The sequence below is a fragment of the Scylla paramamosain genome, chromosome 2 (genome assembly GCF_035594125.1).
Source record: "Scylla paramamosain isolate STU-SP2022 chromosome 2, ASM3559412v1, whole genome shotgun sequence".
Lineage (NCBI taxonomy): Eukaryota > Metazoa > Arthropoda > Malacostraca > Decapoda > Portunidae > Scylla > Scylla paramamosain.
This window is the reverse complement of record NC_087152.1, coordinates 27770961-27795284: the sequence shown is the minus strand read 5'-3', so window position 1 is coordinate 27795284 and position 24324 is coordinate 27770961. Positions and strand designations below refer to the sequence as shown.

The following is a 24324-nucleotide window of genomic DNA, read 5'->3' as shown; positions in this document are numbered from 1 at the left end:
CTTACTCTTACCAACCTCTATTACTTTATATTTACTTAAATTGAATTCCATTTGCCAAGATTTACTTCATCTGTTTATCTTATTTAAATCATTTTGCAGTACCATATAGTCACTTACATTTTCTACCCTTCTCATCAGCTTTGCATTATCTGCAAATAAGCTCATATATCTATTTCTTCATTTATGTCATTCACATATATTACAAACATTATCTGTCCAGACACTGACTCCTGTGGGACACCACTAGTTACTTTCAGCCAAGATGAATTTTGGTATTGTATTACAGTTCTCATCTCTCTGTCATCCAGGTAATTCTCAATCCACTCCAGCAGTCTTCCTCCAATTTTTCCATAATTTTTATCTTCCATAGCAATCTTTGGTGTGGTACTTTTGTGTCAAATGCTTTCTTCAAGTCTAAGTAGACACCATCCACCCATCCGTCTCTCTCCAGCACAATATCGACTACCCTTGAATAAAAGGACAATAAGTTCATGGAGCATGATCTTCCTCTCCTAAACCTAAACTGACAATTTACTAAAACTTTATCTCTTTCCAGGTGTTCCATCCATCTTTCCTTTGTTGTTGCTCACATAATTTTCCTACAACACTAGTCAAGGACACTGGTCTATAATTTAGTGGATTTTCTTTATTTCCTCCTTTGTATATTGGTGTAAGATTTGCTCTCTTCCAATCTTTTGGTACTCTTCCCTGTGATAGTGATGTCAACACTAGACTGAATCTTATCAGCCAATTGTTCTCTACATTCCTTCAATATCCAGTTTGATACTCCATCTGGACCAGTTGCTTTATTTATTTAAAGTTCTTCCATCATCTTAAGCATTTCTTTATAACTGACTGAACCTGTACTTAGTATATTCCTTACCAACTTATACCTTCCAGCATCAAACTCTCCTCTTCTACAGTAAATACTGATCTGAAACTACTGTTCATAACCTCTGCCATGTCCTTTGCATCCTCACAGATTGTGTGTGTGTGTGTGTGTGTGTGTGTGTGTGTGTGTGTGTGTGTGTGTGTGTGTGTGTGTGTGTGTGTGTGTGTGTGTGTGTGTTTACCTAGTTGTATTAACCTAGTTGTGTTGTACAGGGCATGAGCCAAAGCTCATTTTGTCCTGTCTTCATATCCATATCCAGCTTCTCTTTAAACATGTGTACACTGTTTTCTGCAACCACCTCTTCCTTCAAATCATTCCAGATTTCAATAGTTTGATATGTGAAGCTCTATTTCTTTAAATCACTTGAACATCTACTCTTCTTTATTTTCTTTCCATGCCCCCTTGTATGTCTCTCTCCCTCCTACATGTGTAGTACCAAGTCATTTCTGTTTATTCTTTCTATATTGTTTACTAATTTTTATATTGTTATCAGGTCTCCTCTTCCTTTCCCTCTTGTAGTGTTGGTAATCCCATCTCTTCAAGTCTTTCTTCATAGCTCAAGTCTTTCAATTCTGATACGAATATTAAAATTATACTTGGCACTGGTCAGACCTCATCTAGACTATGTTGTGCAGTTCTGGTCGCCACATTACAGGAAAGATATAGGTCTATTAGAATCAGTACAGAGAATGACTAAAAGGATACAGGGGATGAGGAGTATTCCTTGCAAGGCAAGACTGAAGTTGTTAAATTTACATTCTTTAGAGAGACGTAGGTTAAAAGGGGACCTGATAGAGGTCTTTAAGTGGTATAAGGGTTATAACAAGGGGGATGTAAGCAAAATTCTTAGGATCAGCAACCAGGGTAGAACAAGAAATAATGGGTTCAAGCTTAAAAAAATAGGTTTAGGAAGGAGATAGGAAAAATTGGTTCTCAAATAGAGTGGTAGATAAGTGGAACAGACTCAGTAATCATGTTGTTAGTGCTAGGACACTAGAGAGCTTTAAGAGAAGATTAGAAAGGTTTATGGATGGGGATAATAGATGGAAATAGGTAGGTATATTTCATACAGGGACTGCTACGTGTAAGCCTGGTCGCTTCTTGCAGCTTCCCTTATTTCTTATGATCTTATGTTCTTATGATACCACCTTTGCCACTATCCTCTGTATTCTTTCCAGTTTCCTTATATTTTTTTTCTTATTTGGAGCCCAAACTACTGCTGCATATTCCAATTTAGGATGTACCATGCTTGCTATAATTTTCTTCATTTCTTCATCTAAATAGTTAAACGCCATCCTAATGTTTGTTAACAAGCTGTGTAGAGCCGAATATCCCTTTTATGTGCCTTTCAGGTGATAGTGTCCTGAATCATTACTTCCAAATCTTTTATTTCATTACTTTTTATTATTATTTCTCCTCCCATTTTGTGCTTCCATGAATGTTTCTTTTTACTATTTCCTATTTCCTATTATTTTGTATATGTGTGTGTGTGTGTGTGTGTGTGTGTGTGTGTGTGTGTGTGTGTGTGTGTGTGTATTTGCAACTCTTCTCACCGGATCTCCTGGGTGCGAACATGGATGACCCGGCTGCTGTCATCTGGGTGAAACATAAGGAAATCTGGAGCAATCTGGTCTCCACCATCACTCCAGGTGACTCGGCCATTCCCCAGTAACTCCCCAGATCCCATGTCTCGTACCTGTGGATGAGAAAGTAGGGAGTGTTATTCTTACTGTGTATTTACCTTATACATATTATTACTATTATTCCTCTATAATCAGAAGTCATATGTTCAATGATTTGCTATCTGCATGAAAACCTATGTAATATACAGATGTATTGGTATTGAACCTCATGTAGAACCCTTCATCAAAGCTCACTTATTTATGGGGGCGTGATCTCTTCCATTTATAGCTTGTAGCATCACTCGCAGACAAAACAGCCAGCTGTGTACGTACATAGGCTGGTGACCATGGTAAATATATACAGTACATGTTTATAAGTATTGGACCCCCTGGCTGGGTTCTGATACTTATGGTGAAAAAAAGCATGATCCTCTTGAGAGTGAACCGTTTTAGCCAAAAGTATTGGCCCTTCTCTTACTAAACATGCAACACTGGGTATGTAGGCAATGGTGGTGGGCAGCAGCAGCATAGGTGGCAGCAGCTGCAGCCTGCCATTCTCATTAAATTTGTACCACTTTGTATGGCAGCAGTGCCTGTGGCAGAAGCTGCAACCTGCCTTTCTCATTAAATTAACATCACTGTGGGTGGTGGGGCTGGCAGCAGCAGTGGCAGTGATGGCACACTTGCTTCTATGAGATTAGTATTACCTTACTCCATGTTCTATGCAGCTTGTTGCGGTACATCTCCCACATTTGAGTATGACTTGGAAGCAAACCGATCACCCCCTTAGATGTCATTTGTATTATGAGTAGAATATTGTGTGCTAGTAGTGACCTGACTGTATTTTGGCATGTAGATCACTGACAGTAAGAACTACTTATAAAGAATGAATGAATGTTCCAAAAAGCTACAAGACTTGTTAATATGACAATAAGACAAAAAGCTTTGTAGGAACATTTTTTTGTAAGTCAGTAGCAATACCATCTATAATTTATGCAATAAATGTAATGGAAGCTACAAAGACAGATATAGATGAATTACAGGGAACAGAGAATGGTGTGTACAGAAAGATCCTTGAGGCACCAACATGCACTCTAGTGACAACTCTGTGAGGGGAAATGGGCACATCAAGTGTTAGGATGAGGATGAGAAAGGGACACTGGAAATATGTACCTTAGACATGTACTAGCAGAAGAGAATGATTTGATAAAGAGAACAGAAGTGATGATAGAGAAGTGAAATGTACAATGATGAAAGATGCGGAGTGACTTATGGAAAGTAGGAGTAAAGAATGAGAGTATAAGTGAGACAAAGGAGGATATAAAGCAGATCGTGAGAGACTTTGATACAAGAGACTGGATGAAAAAAAGAAAAAAAAAAAAGGCAGAAAAATATACAGAAGAAATAGATAGGTCAAGAAGTTTATGACCAAGCCTCAGTAATATTATTCAAATGAGCACTTAGATTAAATAACAAAAATAAACTTCATAATAAAGCAAGAACATGTGATATGTGTAGGGTAGAATGTGAAAATTTGAAATATTTGCTATTATGGTGCCCAGAATACAAGGAAAGAAGTATAAGATCACAACAGCCATGTAGAGAAGATATTATTGAGACATACCTGTTTGATATATTGAAGAAACAAAGAAAAATTATTGAGACATACCTGTTTGATATATTGAAGAAACAAAAAGTGTATAAATTTAATGTAAAAAAAAAAAAAAAGGAGACCCAGACAGAGCCATTTCAAAGGCAACACTCCTGCTCAACAACTCAACCAAACTCAACAAGCAGAAGTTGAGAGATAACATGTTGCTCTGTCAAAAATGTGTTAATATTCCTTTACCATCCTTTCTCAGGATACTTTCATAGATGAGAATAGGATTATATAGACTACTAGAAATATGCATTACAGGTATGTGTATAACATGTTGCTCTGTCAAAAATGTGTTAATATTCCTTTACCATCCTTTCTCAGGATACTTTCATAGATGAGAATAGGATTATATAAACTACTAGAAATATGCATTACAGGTATGTGTGTAGTGCTAAGTGCTGGTGGGTACTAAGGAAGTAACATAAACAACACTTGGACATATTCTTTTTTCCAGGGCATTCCTGCTTTACCTGTCAGTCAAGTTCTTGAGACCCATTTTCAGCTGTAGGTAGCTAGTGGTGCAAAGAATAATGAAAATAAATGAAACTTGAAGATTTGTTCTTAGAGTAACTATCTGTATTCATCCCATCAAGAGTCCCATATGTGGTGCTGATGAGAGACTAGGCCGAGAGTGATGATGGCTAATGGGATGAGTGTTATATTAATAGCTGTCAACTGCAATATTTATCCCTCTAAACTAGGGGTTCTCAAACTTTTTAACTCATAGACCCTCCAATAAAGTTTCAAATTTTCTATCGACCCCCCTAGGTTCTATTTTAATGGAAAAAAAAAAAAAAAAACTGATGGCAAAATCAATATGAGTAGAAGTAGTAGTAGACAAATTATTATCATTATTATTATTATTATTATTATTATTATTATTATTATTATTATTATTATTATCAGAAGTAATAGTAGAAGTAATAGTTGGCATGCAGTATGATGAAAAACAAAAACAAAATTAACTCACAGGTGTACAAGTATATGTAACTTCATTATCAGTGCAACATGTTATATCTTTTCATCTTTCACTATTGATATCATTAATGTAAAGGGTGTGCCTGATGGACCTCAACAAGGATAATGATATTAGGTTGCAAGTTGGTGAGCTTCAGTCATAGGTTATGTTGTTTTTCAAAGCCCAGTCTGCTCCTCTGTTTTGTTAGGACTGCATTTGCATGACTGAAACCAGTTTCAACCATGTACAGACTTGAGAAAGCAAGTAAACCACTACCCAAAGCTGAGGATATTTAGCAACAATGTTCTTGTTGATTCAAAATTCACAAAGGCCTTCTCTTCTCAGCAAGGCACTTGCTTCCAGGTCCACAATCATAAATCAGTATTTCAAATATTCCTGAGAATACTGCCAAACTTCCTCTTAGCAACAGCAGCCATAATTTTCAATGCAAATCACAATCAATTCATGGACCACACTTATGAAAGCTGAGAGTGCACTGAACTAATGTATGCAAGACAGCAAGAGAGAGACTTGAGTGGGATAGGGTGAGATGGGGGATACCTTCACTCACTCAGTATGGGACAGAGACATGAATGCATCCGATACAGATCCTTGTATAGACAGTAGAGCTGCGAGAGACAGTGAGGGGGAGGGGTTGGTTGAAGATAGTTTTGCCAGCACTTCTAAAATTTTGTAAGATTAATGGAAAAAAATTGACCTATTTTTTTTTATTCAAGAAATTAATGTATATTTTTCTAAATTTAATGTTGTCTGATATTCTTCAGATTTGTACAAATTATTATTGAAAATTTCAAATTGGAGACATCAATGATCCCTTTGCTCCCAGCAGTAATTAATCACCAACCACCTGGTTATTCATTGACCCCCTTTTGACCCCATGGGTATTCATCAATCCCTGGATGGTTCAATACAGAGCACTTAGAGAACCCCTGCTCTAAACAGTATTACATTAATATCTATGCTACCTTATGGCTAGAGAAATAGATATTCTATGAGTATCCCTCACAAGACTGTCACATAAATTTTCTGCATACTTTTTTGTGAGTAATGCATTTGGAACCTTACTGTTCCTGATAATAGATAAAAATGAGAGACACACAGTAACATGAAGATGAGCATAAATAGGCAATAAATGAAGTAGAAAAATGGGATGCACAATGTTACAATAGCCATCCATATGCCTACCTCCACCACTGAATCAGACAAAGCTCTTATATAGGTCCAGGGACATCCTCCCAGGCCAAGGATATCCAGGTGAGCATAGGTGGAAAACAGCAGTCTGGGCGCCTGGCTCACCTTGCTAACTGGCCGGACCTCCAACACTTTATTCACCTCCCTCTGAGTAGCAACACAATCCTGGAGCAAAGTTTTTGTATTTGTAAGTACAGTGACACCTCAGGTTATGTTTAATTTGTTCCAGAAGTCCACTTGTAACCTGAAAAACTCATAACCCTAAAACATATTTTCCTATAGAAAATAATCCTATCAATCCATTCCACATCCCAAATATATTAAAACAAAAATTAATTACCATGGCATTTATGCAGAATAAAAGTAATTTTCTAAACAAAAAACAATGCTAAATTATGTAAAAGAAAGAAAAAATATAGTAAATAATGACAATGAATCAGGTGGCCATATAGTCTAGCAAACTCAATATATTTTTTTTTCAAAGATAATTATATCTTTTCTTTTCTTACTAAATTGAATCCAGACTGACTTGGTGCTCCTGGTGTTGGGTGTACCTGTCCAAAGTATTATCACCTCAATCCAAGAGTGACCATGAATGGATGACCTGACTTGGGATATTCAGATGCAGCATGTGAAATTCATGAGTCAAGGACACAATAACAGCAATGCCACATTACTTGTACGCACTGCTAAGTGTACTGGAAGATATACAGTCTTGTTCCATCATCAAATTGGAAACCATAAAAAAAAAGCATGCAGTTGTACCTATAGGTAGGATTTTTGTTCATGTAGTGTCGGAAACTTCCACTGTGGAAACTTCTTTTGTTTTGCGTCTCTTGAGATGTCACCACCTAACACAGATTGATCATGAGGTACTGATATTATGTCTATGTCTGCTGGCTGTTGCCGGTGGCACCTTCCCAAGGCAGTTAGCAGCCAGCTGGGTGTGTGGCAGGAGTAGTGCTATCAAGCAGGCCTGCTGGTGTATCTCCATAGAACTCAGTGGTGTGAGAGTGTGCACAAACTCTTAACAAACTCTAAAACTAAGTGAAGCAATGTCACTGTTAAGTGAATTAATGTCACTGTTTAACTGATAAGAAAACACAGTGACGTATTGCTAATCTCTCCAGTAATCAGAGACTTAAGACCACCATGTTACTATAATATCCCATAACAAGTGAACTCTTCTGTTGTTGATGTAAATAAATTGTATATATTGACTTGATTCAAACTTTCCTTCAAACCTACTCATATCAAGTTACCTTAAATCAAATATTCCTGCCACTGGTGTGACTAGCAGCCAAGTAGGGGAACACAGTTATATATTAGGAACTTATAATTTTGGAATAATTAGGGCAAAGGATTATAATGTAAGTGAAAGAGAACTCTTCTGGGACCCAGCCCTCCCCATGACCCATAGGAACCATCTGGGTCATTCCCTCTCAGACTTTCTGACAGAATGCTTCTCTCTCATTACTCATCCTGGCCTCCATATAAGAACTAATTCAGTTTCAGATAATTCCTCTACCTTAGACCTTGGTTTGGGGACTGGCCCTCTCCTCCACACTACTGTCATGACTGGCCCTTACATGGGAAGTGACCATCTTTCTGTAGTTATTTCTTTCCTGTCAGTGCCACCACCACTTTCCCTTTTGCATAGATCTTGTTGGTAATTCAAGAAAGGAGACTGGGGCATCTTTCAATAAGTTAAAAGTCAATCACCCATCCCACTTCCCTCCCTTCACAAGACCAAATTCAGTACCACAAGGACAGTTTGCTGGTTGTGGGATCCCATCACTTTCAGTTTATTACTTTCCCCCCACCTACACTAGCAAAACTCCTTTCACATTTTTACTGATGACTCCTGCCTCCCTTCCCCTCCATCAGTAGGTGTTGCTGTATATGTCCTTTCCAAATCCCTTGCCACTGCCTGAAGGTTGCCAGACAATGCCTCACTGTGGAATTATTTGCTATAAGAGAGGGACTTTAAATTCACTACCACTATTACTTCCTGTGCAATCACATTATTCACATTATTCAACATATTGCATGCCACTCCATCTGTTTCACTATACATACCATCATATTTCAATTAACCATCTTGAGATTCGACATCCACTTTCAGTAGCTCCCCTTCCACATCAGCATTGTGGGGAACACCACAGAGTGGCAAACGAGGCCCACTCCCTCCCCTCTCCTATAGACCTTCCCACAGACCAGACTAATTTTTAACCAACGTACAGAAAGACTGCAACTTACATTGGGAAGGACACCTGATAGATGCCTTACAGTACACAACACTTGGACGCATCAGACAGGACACACGACACTACTGGTGGACCCATTCTCCCAGCTGTGTCCTACAGACTGCAGTCACCAGACTCAGGATAGAACACAGCTGTCTCAATGCCCACATGCACAGGCTGGGGCTGACAGACACTCCTCACTGCCCCTAGTGCACCACACAGCCAGACACTCCAGAACACCTGTTGCTACACTGCCCTCACCACCACTTCCACTGCAATATTCTCCTCTACTCACTGGTATCACTCCACATCCACAGGCCAATACTAGTAGGCCTCCTAGGTGGTTCTGAAGATCCCAGCTTGGCCTTCAAGACACTCAACCACACCAGGATCTTCCTTCAGAAAACAAGACAGCTTCCCAGAATCTAACCAGATAACCTACCTGCTACTAGTACCTTTGAGGCACTTGAGGCTGTGGCACCACAGTTTGCATGGCCTTAACAATTACCCAACAAGAACAGGTACTGTATTTGATAGCTTATAAGAAATGCCTTTTTCCAAAAAAACAGTCTCAGAAAATGAGCCTGTATCTTATAAGGCCAAGGTTCTGCATTGGGGTAGTGGCTAATGGTAAGTCTATGGCAACAGTGGCCCTTAAATCAAACTGCAAACATTTTTGCACATGTAAACAAAGTGATGATTACTTCTACACCACAAAAACAACTTTTACAAGGTGACATTGCATAAAAGGTCACACTTACTGGTAATTCACATAAAATAACATCAGTCAGGAAGAAATTAAGTGATGATGCTTACATTACCAAAACAAATTCCTAGTCAGTTATACACCAAACCTGGCAACGTGCACAAGATTTACCGCATTCCTTGGGCAAGACACACCTTCATACAATTGAAATTGCACCTATCTTTAAACATTCATACCTTGCATACATGTTCAACAAAACTTGAAACTAATGAGAAACAATTTTTTTTTTTTTTAGAAAATAGCTTACTACCAAACAAAACAAAAGATTTTATAAGTAAATAGAGCATCACGAGGTAGGGCGGTTCATGGTGATGGTCTGCACAATATTCATGCATTGCAGTTTATGCAATAGTGTTTAAAATTTCCAGATTCCATTACCCCAACATAATGGTGTCACAGAAACAACATGAGTACGCAATTGCATATAAGTTACAAATGACAAAATTTGCCAAGGGAAAATATTGGGATTTAATAAGGATCTGAATACATATGAGAGGGCTTCAAATGTCGGGTTATACCCTTCACTTCATATTCAGAGCTTAAACCCACTTATTTAATTTTTTTTTTTTCAATGCTTGGCCAAACTGAGGTGTGTCTTATAAGCCCATGCATCTTATAAGCTGTCAAATACTGTGAATCTCAGGGAGCTCAAAACCATATTTCAATTTTCATCACACATCACCTTAGCAGCAAAAAATGAAAATATAATGAATTACTACATTAACAAAAAATGTTAAAACTATCATTAAGAGACAAATAATACAGTGTCCACAGAAAGTATTGCGCATTATAGCCTGAAATCTCTGTATTATGATGTGCTATGTTATCATTTGCTGGAGGTAAGTTGCGCCTTTTTTGTATATCTGGTATTGCTGTTATGAACGCGGGTAAGGTGAGGGTATGTCTAGGGACTGACGCTTCCCGCCTTAGTACTCAGTAAGTTACTATGAAGACGGAGTTTATGACACTTATTTCCATTCCACAATACCCTATTCCCCTCTTTCCCTTCCCACCCTTCCCATTTTCTGCTACAGTATCTGCATGGGCTCAGCCAACCTCAGCAATCAAGAAAAGACCAGAATTTTGGCATGGAAGATTGAAAATGTGACAAGAAAAGAAATTTCAAGACATACAGGGCGACACAAAAGCACCATTTGTTGACTGGTTCCAGCACTTCACACCCTTCCTCCAGACACCATACCTCTAAGAAAACCAATATCTGGGAGGCCAACAAAGACATCCAAGGTGACTGATACCCTCATGAAGTGTGAGGTTATGAAGAATCTGAGGATTACAGCTTGTGAACTGAAGAAGTTGCACCCAGGTGTGTTAGGAGATGTCTCAGAACGAACCATCCAGGAAAGGCTACAGAATGAATTTGGCCTACCAACATTCAGGCCAGCCTTCTTACAAAGCTGATGAAAAAGAAGAGACTTGCATTTGCAAACAAATACAAGGACTGGATTCCAGAGCAATGGAGGAAAGTGCTTCTAAGTGATGAAAGCAGCTTCAGATCCATCAGAACATTGCCAGGTAAAGGGAAACATCCCAGGAACTCCAACTGCTACTTGCATCAGTTCACAATTAAAACTAGCATAATGGTGTGGGGTTTGTGATGGAGAGGCAAGGAGGGTTGTATTTCCTTCCTAAGGATGAAATGATGATAAATGAAGGCTACATGCAACTGCTGGAGGATGCTATATGCTGCTGGAGGATCATATGCTGCCTTTCTGCGAATTACATAGTTGTAACATGTTTATGCAGGATGGCACTCCATGTCATCGAGCCAAAAAGGTTATGCAGTGGCTGAAAAATGACAATATTCAGATTCCTGAGTGGCCAGGGAACTTGCCAGACCTCAACCCCATCAAGAACTGCTGGAGATACATCAAGAATCACCTTGCAGACTGTGACACGTCATCCATACAGTGCCTCACCTGTGAAATAAAAAATCTGTGGTGCTGTGATATGGACAAGGAATGCTTCAAGAATTTAGCTGAATAAATGCCTAAGCATCTCACATTGATCATCAAAACCAAAGGCCATATCACAAAATATTAAATAAATGTCAGGAATTGAATTATTTCTAATTAACATTCACAAATGACAAATTAAGATGAAACATTCAAGAAAAAACAGGGTGCATGCAATACTTTTTGTGGACACTACAAATGTATTAAATGCCCAGCACTGCCTGTCCCCTTTGGAACATTATGGAAAAACTAATGAATAATCATGTTGCTACTGGTAGCCTGTTCTCTTCTGAAGCATCATCAAAAGACTGAAAAACTGATCTAAAGAGTTGAACATAAATCTTAAGCAATAATTATAGTTGTCTCATGGGCTCCTTTAAATCATCAAGAAAACTCCAAGAAACTGATCTGAAGGTTGATGACTGTGAGGGATTATCACTGGCAACTGAACCATGGCAAGACTCTTAAGGCAAGTGAAATCCAACAAATTAGCAATTAGGTTATGAATGGTCATGAGGCTCCAGTGGATTTTTTGGTCAGCCTTGACTGTCTTGTCTTACAAAATTTATTGTATTCTAATAATTCCTCATTACTGATTATGTATTTCACACACCTGAATGATTTTCTCTGCATCATAAATAAGGTTGAAGTTTTTCTCTGTCATGACCAGCAAAAGACCATCGTGGATCTCAGCATTGCGAAGCTTACCAAACTCCTGCCTGTGTTCCTTGCCTGTGGAAAGATGCATTGATGCTAATAAAAAAATTGAATTACATTTACTATATAAGTAGTAGCTTCTTAACTTCTTAAATTAAAGTCAGGCTAAAACAGTACACTGCACGTGTTTATGTGAATAATCCACCTGTATGTGCTAATTTTTAACCTGTCAAACTCTTATAAAATTATAACACAGGAATAGTTTTGTTCATTAGAGATTTGTAATACTGAAGAGAATAATATAATTCTTCACATAACAGGACATTTCTTAATAGTATTTTCGTGCCTCAAATACTTCTCCTACTACATACTAAGATGATGTGCAGGGAAGAACCAATGATAGCCACATTCTCTCTCTCTCTCTCTCTCTCTCTCTCTCTCTCTCTCTCTCTCTCTCTCTCTCTCTCTCTCTCTCTCTCTCTCTCTCTCTCTCTCTCTCTCTCTCTCCTTGCAAATATATTTTCTTTTAAGAATATTTTCAGCTTTGATCTGAGTTGAGCCTTCACTATATCCAGCAACACACACACACACACACACACACACACACACACACACACACACACACACACTGGTTTGTTTACACTTCGGACAAAATGATGGAGGGCAGCACCCCAAAAAAACAGGGTCCTTTGAAGGTTTTACTGGTGAGGAAAGAGAACTAAATTATAGATTGCAGTGTAGAAAAATTTTATATATGAAAGAAATGACAGACAAGTTAGTGGAGAGAATAAAGACATTGGAGGCACATCAGAAGACAGGTGAGGAGTTGGTGATTATTACGGGAAAGTTGATGGAGATGGAAGATAAAAATGAGAAGTTAAAGGTGGAAAATGACTGTTTAAAGAAACAAATAAAGGAAAAGTAGAAACTGTTCAGAAAGGAAATGAGGAAATGAAGGCAAGTGTAAAGGATGTGGAAATGAGGCAAAATAAGTGTTTAAATGAACGTGAATTTGAAGAAGAATCGCTAAAGAAAATAATAGAACAAGAAGATGAGAAACAAAACCTGAGACAAAAAGTGGCAAATGTTATTAAAGAAGAGAAAAAGTTAGTGAGAGACACTAGAAAAATATAAACAAGTAACTGTATTTGGTTTAAAGGAAGAGAAAATAATAGGCAGAATTCAAAGAGAGGAAAAGGAAAAGAAAATATTGAATAAGTTACTGAAGAAACTGACAGGTGAAGACAGCCAGATAGTAAAGCAAGTGAAAGAGTTTCATAGAATTGGGAAATATGAAGAAGAAAAAATGAGATCCATAAGAATAAGGTTTGCAACAACACAGGTACAAGTAGAAAAAGTAATTAATGGGTCTTAGAGGTTGTCTGGAGATGAAGAATATAAGAATGTATGGATAAACAGGGATATGGATGAGAGTGAAAGGTTGAAGCAAAAGGAGCTGGTAAATGAGGCTAAAAAAAAAAAAAAAAGAACAACAAACAGAGAAGTTTTCTGGAGAGTAAGAGATATGAGAATAAACTCTGGTCTGGAAGTGAGAGCTCATGGAGTAATAGACTATTGAACTGGCCAGTGGAAAACTTGATGACTCAATGGGTTGATTGTGATACCAGATTTAGTGGAAGAGATAAACTGTCAAGACTTGATTCAGTGTTTACCAAGGATATGGAAATTATTGAAACTATACACTATGATAGCCTTCTAAGTAAAAGTGATCATGTGTTGATGGAATTTAATTTGAAAAATTAAAATGTAATTGTTGATGAAAATTAAAAGGCAAGAAAATTTTAAATATGGTAAAGATGACTTTGAAAAATTAAGAAAGTACTTTGTTGCTGTGGACTGGAAAGACTTTGAAGATGCAGAAAATGTTCAGGAAAATAGGATGAATTTATAAGGATATAAAATTCTACTGAGGAGAAATTTGTACCTAAAGGAGAAGCAAGATGTAAAAAGGGAAAAGAATGGTTTAATACAAAATGCAAAGAGCTAGAAATGCTAGAAATTGTACATCAAATGCTTGGAACAGATAGAAGAGGAAAACTGAGAGCAGATGGGACGAATATATTGATGCTAGAAACAAGTACATTGAGATAATAAGAATGGAGAGAAGAAACTATGAAAGAGATATAATAGATAAGTGTATAAATGAATCCAAACTATTCTTTAGACATATTAATGAGAAGATGAAGAAGAAAGGTGTATCAAGACTGAAAGTTAAAGGAAAAATCTATGATGATGCATAGGGCAAGGCAGAGATTATGAGCAATAGTTTCAGATTGGTATTTACTGTGGAAGGGGAGTTTGATGCTGGAAGGGATAAGTTGGTGAGGAATATACTAAGTACAGTTCCAGTCAGTTATGAAGAAATACTTAAGTTGATGGAAGAACGTGAAGTAAATAAAGCAACTGGTCCAGATGGAGTAACAAACTGGATACTGAAGGAATGTAGAGAACAACTGGCTGATAAAATTCACAATCTAGTGATGACATTACTATCACAGGGAAGAGTATCAAAAGATTGGAAGAGAGCAAATATTCCACCAATATACAAAAAGAGGAAATAAGGAAAATCCACAAAATTATAGGCCAGTGTCCTTGACTAGTGTTGTAGGAAAATTATGAGAAAGAACAATAAAGGAAAGATGGATGGAACACTTAGAAAGAGATAAAGTTTCAGTTAATTGTCAATTTGGATTTAGGAGGGGAAGATCATGCTCCATGAACTTATTGTCCATTTATTCAAGGGTAGTCAATATTGTGCAGGAGAGATGGAGGGGTGGATGGTGTCTACTTAGACTTGAAAAAGGCATTTGACAAAGTACTACACAGAAGATTACTACGCAAGATAAAAAATCATGGAAAAATTAGAGGAAGACTGCTGGAGTGGATGGAGGATTATCAGGATGATAGAGAGATGAGAACTGTAATACAAGACCAAAGTTCATCTTGGCTGAAAGTAACTAGAGGTGTCCCACAGGGGTCAGTGTTGGGACTGATAATGTTTGTAATATATGTGAACGACATAAATGAAGAAATAGATAGTTATATGAACTTATTTGCAGATGATGCTAAGCTGATGAGAAGGGTAGAAAATGTAAATGACTGTATGGTAATACAAGATGATTTAAATAAGATAAATAGATGGAGTAAATCTTGGCAAATGAAATTTAATTTAAGTAATAGAGTTTGGTAAGAGTAAGAAAAGAATACAATATCATTATGAGATGGAAGGTGTGAAGTTAAAGAAGTCAAAAGAGGAAGTGGATTTGGGAGTAACAGTTACTGAAAATTTGACTCCGGACAGACACATTGATAAAATTACTAGAGACGATGAAAATGTTAAAAAAAGTAAGAATGACATTCTCATATTTGGATAAAGAAATGATAAAAAAAGTTGTTGATTTTCATAACACCCAGCATAGAATATGCAGCAGTGGTGTGGTCTCATACAAAGAGGAATATTATAAAATTAGAAAGAGTACAAAGAGCAGTCATTAAGATGGTTCTGGGATTGAGTAAAGTGACCTAAGAAGAGAGATTAAAAATGTTGGAAATTCATACCCTTGAAAATAGAAGAGAGACAGAGATTTAATAAGCATCTATAGAATGATAAATGATTTGGAAAATGTGGACAAAGAAGGTTTTATAAATTTAGACACAAAGAGTACAAGGGGACACAATAAGAAGTTGAAGAAAGTTAACTGTAGAAGAGACATTAAGAAGTATAGTTTTCATAACAGAAGTGTGATCAAATGGAATGAACTCAGTAAAGACATTGTAAATGCTGAAACTGTCAGTGCTTAGAGGTTTAAATTATGAAAAGGATTAGAGAACTTACAGCAATATGATTATGGTGAGAAAATTTGTAATAAAAAAAAAAAAGGTGATGTAGAAGATTTAAACAGGAATCCCAACATCAAGTGGGAACAGCAATAAGCTGAACTAGACAAGATAAGAAAAAAATAAAGCAGAAACAAATGACAGGAGTGGGGAAGCAAGGGGCAAGGCGATGTGATACATGACCAAAAGTGCGAGCAATAAATAAATGAAATGCATTGCAGAGGAAATGACGTGTGCAAAGAATATACATAAATTTAACCCCTTCGGCATAATGACAATGTCATTTCATCTCTCATAATATATCCGAGTGACGTGCATACTGCGTCATGGTCATTTGAGCCAGTGTGTGTTTCATTTCTTCTCGGATATAGTACGAGGTCTTTCAGAATGTTGGCCGGATATAATATAGTGTTTTATGTTCCTCCCAGTATTATTCTAATGTCAGAATATGAGGGAATTTCATGCACTTGTAGTGGATCTTAGCAGATGGTTTCTACCACTGATAGTCAAATATCATTGGTTTCTACCATGAAGTAACACAAATGAAGTGAGGGAAAATATGAGTGTAGAAACCTCTTGCCCATCGAGTTGCTAGTACATAATTGCTCCCACCTTTGGTCATGTATCACGTCATCCAGAAGTTGTTCTGCTATGATGAACATATACCTGTTTCTCAACCAATCCCTCCCTATATCTCTATTATCTCCCCTTCACCCTCTGTCATCTAGTATCTTGCTCTTTTCTCTCCCTTCCTCCTCACGAGCCTTCACAAGAAAAGTGGTGGGATGGGTGGTGGGAAAGAATGTGACAAAGCAAAATGTTTGGCAGCAGTCGTGTTTTGCTTTTGTTCTATTATTATAGTACTGGTATGTATTTCTATTTGTTATTATTTCACTTATTGCCAAAATATTATAGTATAATTTAGTGGAAGACAACATCTCCACACATGCAAGGTGGCCGTCATCTCTCTCTCTCTCAGCTAGTACAGTAATTTCTTGCACAAGAAACACTCGAATAATTCATCGATATGAAGATGAAAAAGATGAAAAATGGACACATAGATAATAATGATCGTAGTTATGGTAAATGTTATGGTATGTTAGGATTATGGTTAGTTTTTTTAATCTCAGTGGAGTTTTAAAGTTTGCCGTGCATGCAGAAATCCCAGATATGATATGTGGTGCACGTTTTGACTTGCTGTACCAAAGAGGTAAAAAAAAAAAAAAAACTTGCCTCAATCTGTAAAAAAATATTACACTCACAAGGGATGACGTACATTACAGTTGACTGATGTACATTACAGATATAATAAAAGGAGAAAATTACTATGGTTCTGACTTGGATGAAAAAAGCCCCCAAAATTAAAATATTTTTAGACTAGCTACAACACTCATTTCTTTTGTGCATACAACTAAAGGTAACAAATAGAGTGGAATCTCAGCTTTTTTTATTTAATTTGTTCCTGAATGCTATTCGAAATCCAAAATGTTTGAAATCTGGAACTATTTTCCCCACAGGAATTAATGTAAAATAGATTAATCCGTTCTCAGACACCCGTCCACCATGTGTTAGTGGGTAATGACCGATGCTCCCACTGCTAAGATGACCACTCTACATCTTCTGCTCAGAAATTTTTTATCCAGAAAAGATGTACTGAATAAACTTAGTGACACAGAACTCATCAGAAGATATTGTTTAGACCAAAATGAAGGTGATCATAACACTTTGACATCTTGTACTGGGCAAATCTACAGGGAAAATGCAGTTGTGCAATAGTGATGGTGTTGTGGGTCATAGAGAGAGCCACAGGAGGCTCGGGATTACTCCTTAGCACCAAACCTTGTTTGTTTACATCAAGGTTCTTCAACGGGATCAGATTTAACTATTTCAAAGAATGAATTACTGTCTTACCCACTGTGTCTCTCCTCCAAATATATAAAAACAAAGGAAATATTTATAGAAACCATAAATTAATGATAAATGGCAGCTTTTGCTATGTCTTATAGCATTTGAAATCAAGTAACTTTGTTCGAAAGCTGAGATATGATACAGCAACCAAAGCAATTATGAGTTAATTTTTTTTTGTTTGAAAACCGAGTTGTTCAGAAAGGGAGACATGTGGTAACTGAGGTTCCACTGTACAGGAGTTCATAAAATATCAAAAGATTAATGAATAAAAAACACTTGAGTACAGTAACAATCATTAAGGACAGCAAACAGTTGGGACTGTGGGGGATGAGGTTAGAAATGTAATTTTTTCTAAGAAACATCTGGAGCCCACCTCCTGATTAGTCACCACTTTTTGCAAGCACACCAGCCAATCACTGCCATCTATTCTCAAGACCATCTGAGCACTACTTGATACTACCCTCACACAGCTACTGTAATCCCTCCTGACAATATTTCTCAACAATCAAGTTAACACTGTCCCTTACTTGCCACTGTAACATTATCCCCCACAACAATATTCAACCCAACTATTCATCATCACTACTGTCACTAACAGCATAATCCTTCCCCCAGACAGATCTTTTCCATGACCAACAAGGATGTCAAGGTTAATTCACCTCATGGTAGTGTCATGGGGAGAGAGAAAAAAAAACATCATTCAATAAAGATCATGTAAAATTATTTACTCAGAATATTTTAAAGGAACATCCCTAAATCAATATATTTTCTTGGATTTGTAAATAAAACTTTGTATATATTTTCAACGATATTAAATGAAATTATAATCTAGAAATTCGCAAATTATATATATATTTTGAGATGACCAGTAGGCTTGGCAGAGGAATATGTTTCTTCCCACTGATGCCAAATAAAGTGGAACCTTGGTGAATGCTGTTTGAAATCTGAAATGATCGGAAATCAAAACTATTTTTCCCATAGGAATCAATGTAAAATAGATTGATCCGTTTTCAGACACCAGTCCACCATGTCTTAGAAGGTAATGACCGACACTCCCACTGCTAAGATGGCCACTCCACAACATCTCCGGCTCAGAAATTTTTTTATCCAGATAAGATGTATTAAATGAACTTAGTGACACATAACTCATCAATATATATTGTTTAGACCATGCAGGCATTTTCTTTGTCACCAATCAAGTGAGGGAAGCCTTACAGTGACACAGAGGAGCAACCCACTCACTGCCAAAATGAAGGTAATCATAACACTTAGACATCTTGCTGCTGAAAAAAGCTACTGGGAAAATGCAGTTGTGCAGTAGCGATGGTATTGTGGGTCATAGAGAGAGCCACAGGAGGCTCGGGATTACTCCCAAGTGTCAAACATCGTTTACATCAAATTTTTTCAACTTCTTCAATGGGATCACATTTACCTTATTTCAAAAATTGAATTAGTCTTAGCCTCTGTGTCTCTCCTCCAAATATAGAAAAATGAAGGAAATATTCATAGAAACTATGAACTAGTAATAAATGGCAGCTTTTGCTATGTCTTGTAGTATTTGAAATAAAGTAACTTTGTTAAAAAACTGAATTATGGTACAGCAATGGAAGGAATTACACGTAAGAAATTTTTGTTAAAAAACTAAGTTGTTTGAAAAGGGAGACATTCAGTAATTGAGGTTTCATTGTATTTGGGAAAACTGTAAAACCAATGTTCTTGACGTTTGTTATACCAGTCATATAAAATCCCTTTCTCAAAATGATATAAGTTAAATGGAAACTTGTAAGAAATTATAACTTTGTAATTATGGAGAAATTCTGAGAATATTGTTTGTGGGCTAAATCTGTTAAGACAGTGTTAGGGTCTGGCAGTATATGAGACCATAAGGTACAATGTTCAAGAACAATCTGAGAGCAGAGAAGGATTATAGACTTTTAGGGATATTGCAAAAAAAAAGAATTATATTCGAGTGGATGGAACTTTTGTAATGTGATGTGGCCTATATAAGGGTTGGCAGTAGACCAATGAAGGCAGATGCTAACAAGATTGCTTGCCAACAGGCACATGATTTTTTTCTTGGAAGGTTTGTATTGTTTACAAAACTTATCTATATATGAATAACAATTTGTGCCTATTATAAAATAATTACTTAGGTGATGCTAATCAGATTACTTGCTGACAGATAGAAGAACATGTAAATTCCCTGGCCAGTTATCTTTCTAGTTTTAGGGGAGAAATTTTCAGTATGTAAACTTAGAATTCAGATGACATAGGTCTTTTTTTTTTTTTTTATTATGTATTAGTCATTACACTAATGATATAAAACATTTTGATGCAACACCCAGACTGAGAACTTAGGATGCTCAATACCAAAAATTAATGTAACCTTGATTTAGGCTAATTGCTGGCAACACTTAAAATTAACTTATTATACTTTAGAATGTGTAATACTGAAAATCAAGGTAACCCTGATCACATTCAAATTAACTTTATGTAGATTATTTATTTGAAATTTTTCTCATGAACTTTTTAGAGGCATTGTCATTTTTATTTGTATAGGGATCCCACAACTCCAAGGTAAGAGAATTATCTACTGGATGTATTGTTGTTTATTCAGAGAAAAATAATATGAAACCTTTGTTTTTATATAGATACTCACATCAAATAAAATCAATCTTTTTGTCATGGGATTTTCCAGTGTCTTATAGAACCCCAGCTAATTGATATGAACAATGCTATCATACCACACAAAGATAAAAATATTAGGCATAAACCCATGGCTGGAGGCAGCTACCTTTTTATAACACCCAAACAAACTATATTCTAAAAGCATAAAATCTATCATCCAACTTCAACTTAATATTAAACCTGATTAATCAAGGGATGCCCCCTCCCCCCACCACTGCATAAAATTTACCAACTTCAACTTAATATCAAAGAATGCCCCTCCACACCACTGCCCCATGACACTGTTGGCTAGCAGTAGGATATCTGCTACTTGTGGAGTGAAGCACCCTTAGCAGGAAAAAATGGGAAGATTAAGTCTTGTGGGACACAGTTAGTTGCCTTAAAAGCTGAAGTAAGAATATTCAGAGCACCAGGTGGTAAAGCCTATTCTTTTTTTTTTTTTTGAGGATAGTAGGCTAAATGAATTATTAAATTAGACCCATGATCTGTGTATCTGCTGGCTAGGAAGCAATGACATTGAGAAAGATACCATTATAGATGAGGTAGTAGATAATATTATAAAAATTAAAGAAGCCATAGAAAATAACTCTGATGCAATTGTAGTTCTGGTGCTGGTAGAGCCACGAGAATATTCAGATGAGCACCCTGTAAGCCTTACCCAGTACAACAAAATTCAGAATGGCATCAATATGAAATTAGGGAGAAGATTGCCCAACACTAGATTCATCCAGTTCAACACAGTCACATATGAGAACCAATTGTCATCTGATGGTGTACATTTCACAGAAAAAGGAAAGGAACTAATCTGCGACAAAATTGTTCAATGCATAAGTGAAAGTCTTTTGGATAATGAATCAGAGTAAAGTGGTGGCTATGTTATCTGACATTTTACTGCTGATACCATCTCTGTGACTAAAAAGGAATCAAATCCTAGCCAGAAACTCACCATCACTAAGGTCAATATCTGCTTTGTCAAAATGGATCCCATAGTGTCAAAACTTGAAGCAGAGGGAACCTGTCAGCTGACAATGGAGGAATTGGAAAATAAAATAACTGGATTGCAGAGTATCATTGCTCATCAAAATTATGTAATTGAAAGTCTGACTAGTAGGCTTCTCCACCAAAAGCTTCAATCATTTCCCCTTCTTCATTCTTAGTAAAACCTTGGGATATTCCAGAGCTTTTTCTACAAGACTTAGAAGGTATGGAAGCAGGAGGAAAATGGCACATGTTCCTGGATAGGGTAGAACAAGTTACTCCAGATGATGAGGTATGAGTACAGATTGCAAAGACCAGACTTAGCCCTCAAATTGCCCTTTTAGTACAAAACCAATAACAGAAAAATTTTGTGTCAAACCTGGGATACTCTAAAAGCTTTCCTTCAAAATGAATTTACCAATGAAATGAACTTTGAACAGACATGGCAACAACTTGAAGAGCTATAATACTATTGGCAAACTAGCCCTTATCCCTTTAATCATAAATTTAGATGCTAATATGCAGTGATACAAACTAATTTTCCTGGAGAGAAATTCCCAAATAGAGACCAAACCATTGAGAGAAAACTTTGTCATGGATTTCCACCAGAGGCCAGAGTAAAACTGGAGGCCTTTTTAGAAGAAAGCTACTCTCTCACTCAGAAATGTATGCTGTTTGCAAGAAGGAGGACAAAATTGTTCATAAAAAACCAGCCTGTGATCAGGATGAATTACTAACCCAAATAAAAGAGCTGTCAAAAAAAGGAAGAAGGTTTAATGAAAGAGGACAGTAGGATGAAGTGGTGCACCTATTGCCATGGGATACTCATGACACCCAGGAGTGTCAGTGACCACCAAAGATTACATACCATAGCTAACACTGGAAAATACCTCACCTACCACATCCATCATTGTAAACCAATGGCTAGTGCGAGCCTTAGTAGACACCAGTAGTGGCTATACCTTAATCGAGCAATTGACTGAATGGAAAGTAAATTGTGAAATTAATGAAAGATGTACCACACTCCTCTTGGTTGAACATAGGAGTATGTGAAGAAAAGGTATGTAAAAGGTAGATTCCCATAGTACTGGACAGGTATCTGAGTTCAGAGCTGTTGTTGGGTTGTGATGTTCTAGGAAAAGATAAACTGACCTGGATCATAAGGAACAAACTGTAATATGGGGAAATGAGCTCTATCCTATCAGTTTTGTTCAGAAAAGAGGACGAGTATAGAGAATCACTATCATTCATTGTAAATCTAGGACCATTAATCAGCTCAGGGTTGACTAAAGGGTGAATCTGTCCCCTTACCAAATAAAATTAACTCCAATCACAATTAAAGAAAAATCAGGAACTACTATAATTATCCATCCAGAAAAAAAATACCAAGTGTACCCTATTACAGTTTTGTACCACAGTAAATGAGCAGCAACAAATTTACTTCCCCAGTGGAAATCCAAATAAAGCCCATACCAAAATTTCCCTGTGAACTTATTTAGGGTTTTATGAAGTAGGAGTGGTACATGAAGCAAAGGTATTCTCAACTACTATACAAAATTATTTAATGCCATACATGAACCAACCAGAAACCAAGGGCAGTAGAGAGGCAAGACTGAGAGTTACTAACAACCCTTGAGTGGAAACACCTAAAAAAACTCAATAGTTCTGAAATATAATAAATTATTCATTCTTGATTCAAATTAAATTGGAACCTTTAACCTATCACCTGCCAAAATTAACATTTCCAACCCAACACCACTAAGAGCACCCAGGTACAGATACCCAGCCACTGCAAAAGAGATCATTGCAGAGATGCTGAGAGAAATAGAAAAGAAACAGATTATAGAACCATCAACAGCAGCATGGCAAAGTCCCATAGTTTAAGTAAATAAACCTGATAGAACCAAAAGGATGTGCTTAGATTATAAGGCCATAAATCATTTAGCAGCAAACATTTATCCCTTACCATATTTGGAAGAGCTGGTCACAAGCAGGTCACAAGTACTATGCCACTCTAGATCTGAAAGAAGCTTATTTCCAGGTAATCTTACATGAGGACAAACATGACATCACCACCTTCAGTGATGGTGTCTCCTTGTAAAGATTTAGGAAACTTTTGGACTTTCTTGTTCCCCAGCTATTTTTTCCAGGCAAATTGCTCATATCTTAGCCCCAATAGTAATAGAAGGCGGGGCCAAAAATTATGAATTATGATGATGTTATTGTGTGGGCCCATGATTTTGTACCAAGGGTTTTTGCTCTTCATATTATATCGAGGGTTTCTTGTTTTGTTTTTATACTAAGAGAGGGATTTATACCCACCACCCCTGAAAATCTCTCAAGTCCCCTCCCATCCTTGGGTGTTTTGAAAATTGCATGATGTTGGCCCTAAACTATGCCAACCCAGAAAACTCACCCAATTGTGAATACCGTGCAATAAGAACACCAGAGGCAAGCCAAGAAGGATGTCATTTATATGTAGGAAGAGTATATAGGGGCCAGGAGGATCCTCGAGAGTTAAGTAGTATGAGGATTTGTGACAGGCCAATCACCGGTGGCCAAAACGAGCACTGATGGATACCAGTGCCATCCTTAGACCTTCAATGACCACACTCACCCTCTCTCACTCCAGCCAGCATCAAGAAAGATCACGCACAGGCCCATCAGCACCCAACACATTATCTGTTGCTCACCAAGAGTAAAAACTGAAGGTAGGCAAGGAGAGGAAAGGAGAGAAAAGGGGACCATGAGGAGACCCAGGGTGAGATGTGGTCACCCCAGGTTATCCCGGTAGCGGCAAGGTGACACCATACAGCCCCCAGAAGGCCATGGAGGATGCTAGACATAGTTCCTGACTCCACATATATATAATGTTCCTGACTCCACATATATATAACATCATCATC

General features: G+C 37.2%; 1 protein-coding gene across 4 annotated transcripts in view; it reads right to left on the bottom strand.

Annotated features, from left to right (window-relative positions):
- Positions 1-24324, bottom strand: part of LOC135112606 (uncharacterized) — a 152715-nt gene that overhangs the window by 49973 nt on the left and 78418 nt on the right. For 3 of the 4 annotated variants that reach the window (XM_064027121.1, XM_064027130.1, XM_064027149.1), the window contains 3 exons: positions 11943-12061; positions 6339-6509; positions 2446-2588 (listed from right to left, as the gene is read on the bottom strand). In XM_064027121.1, coding sequence (XP_063883191.1) covers positions 2446-2588; positions 6339-6509; positions 11943-12061 — 433 coding nt within the window. The remainder of the gene's footprint in view (positions 1-2445; positions 2589-6338; positions 6510-11942; positions 12062-24324) is intronic. The other variant, XM_064027140.1, reaches the window with a different exon arrangement.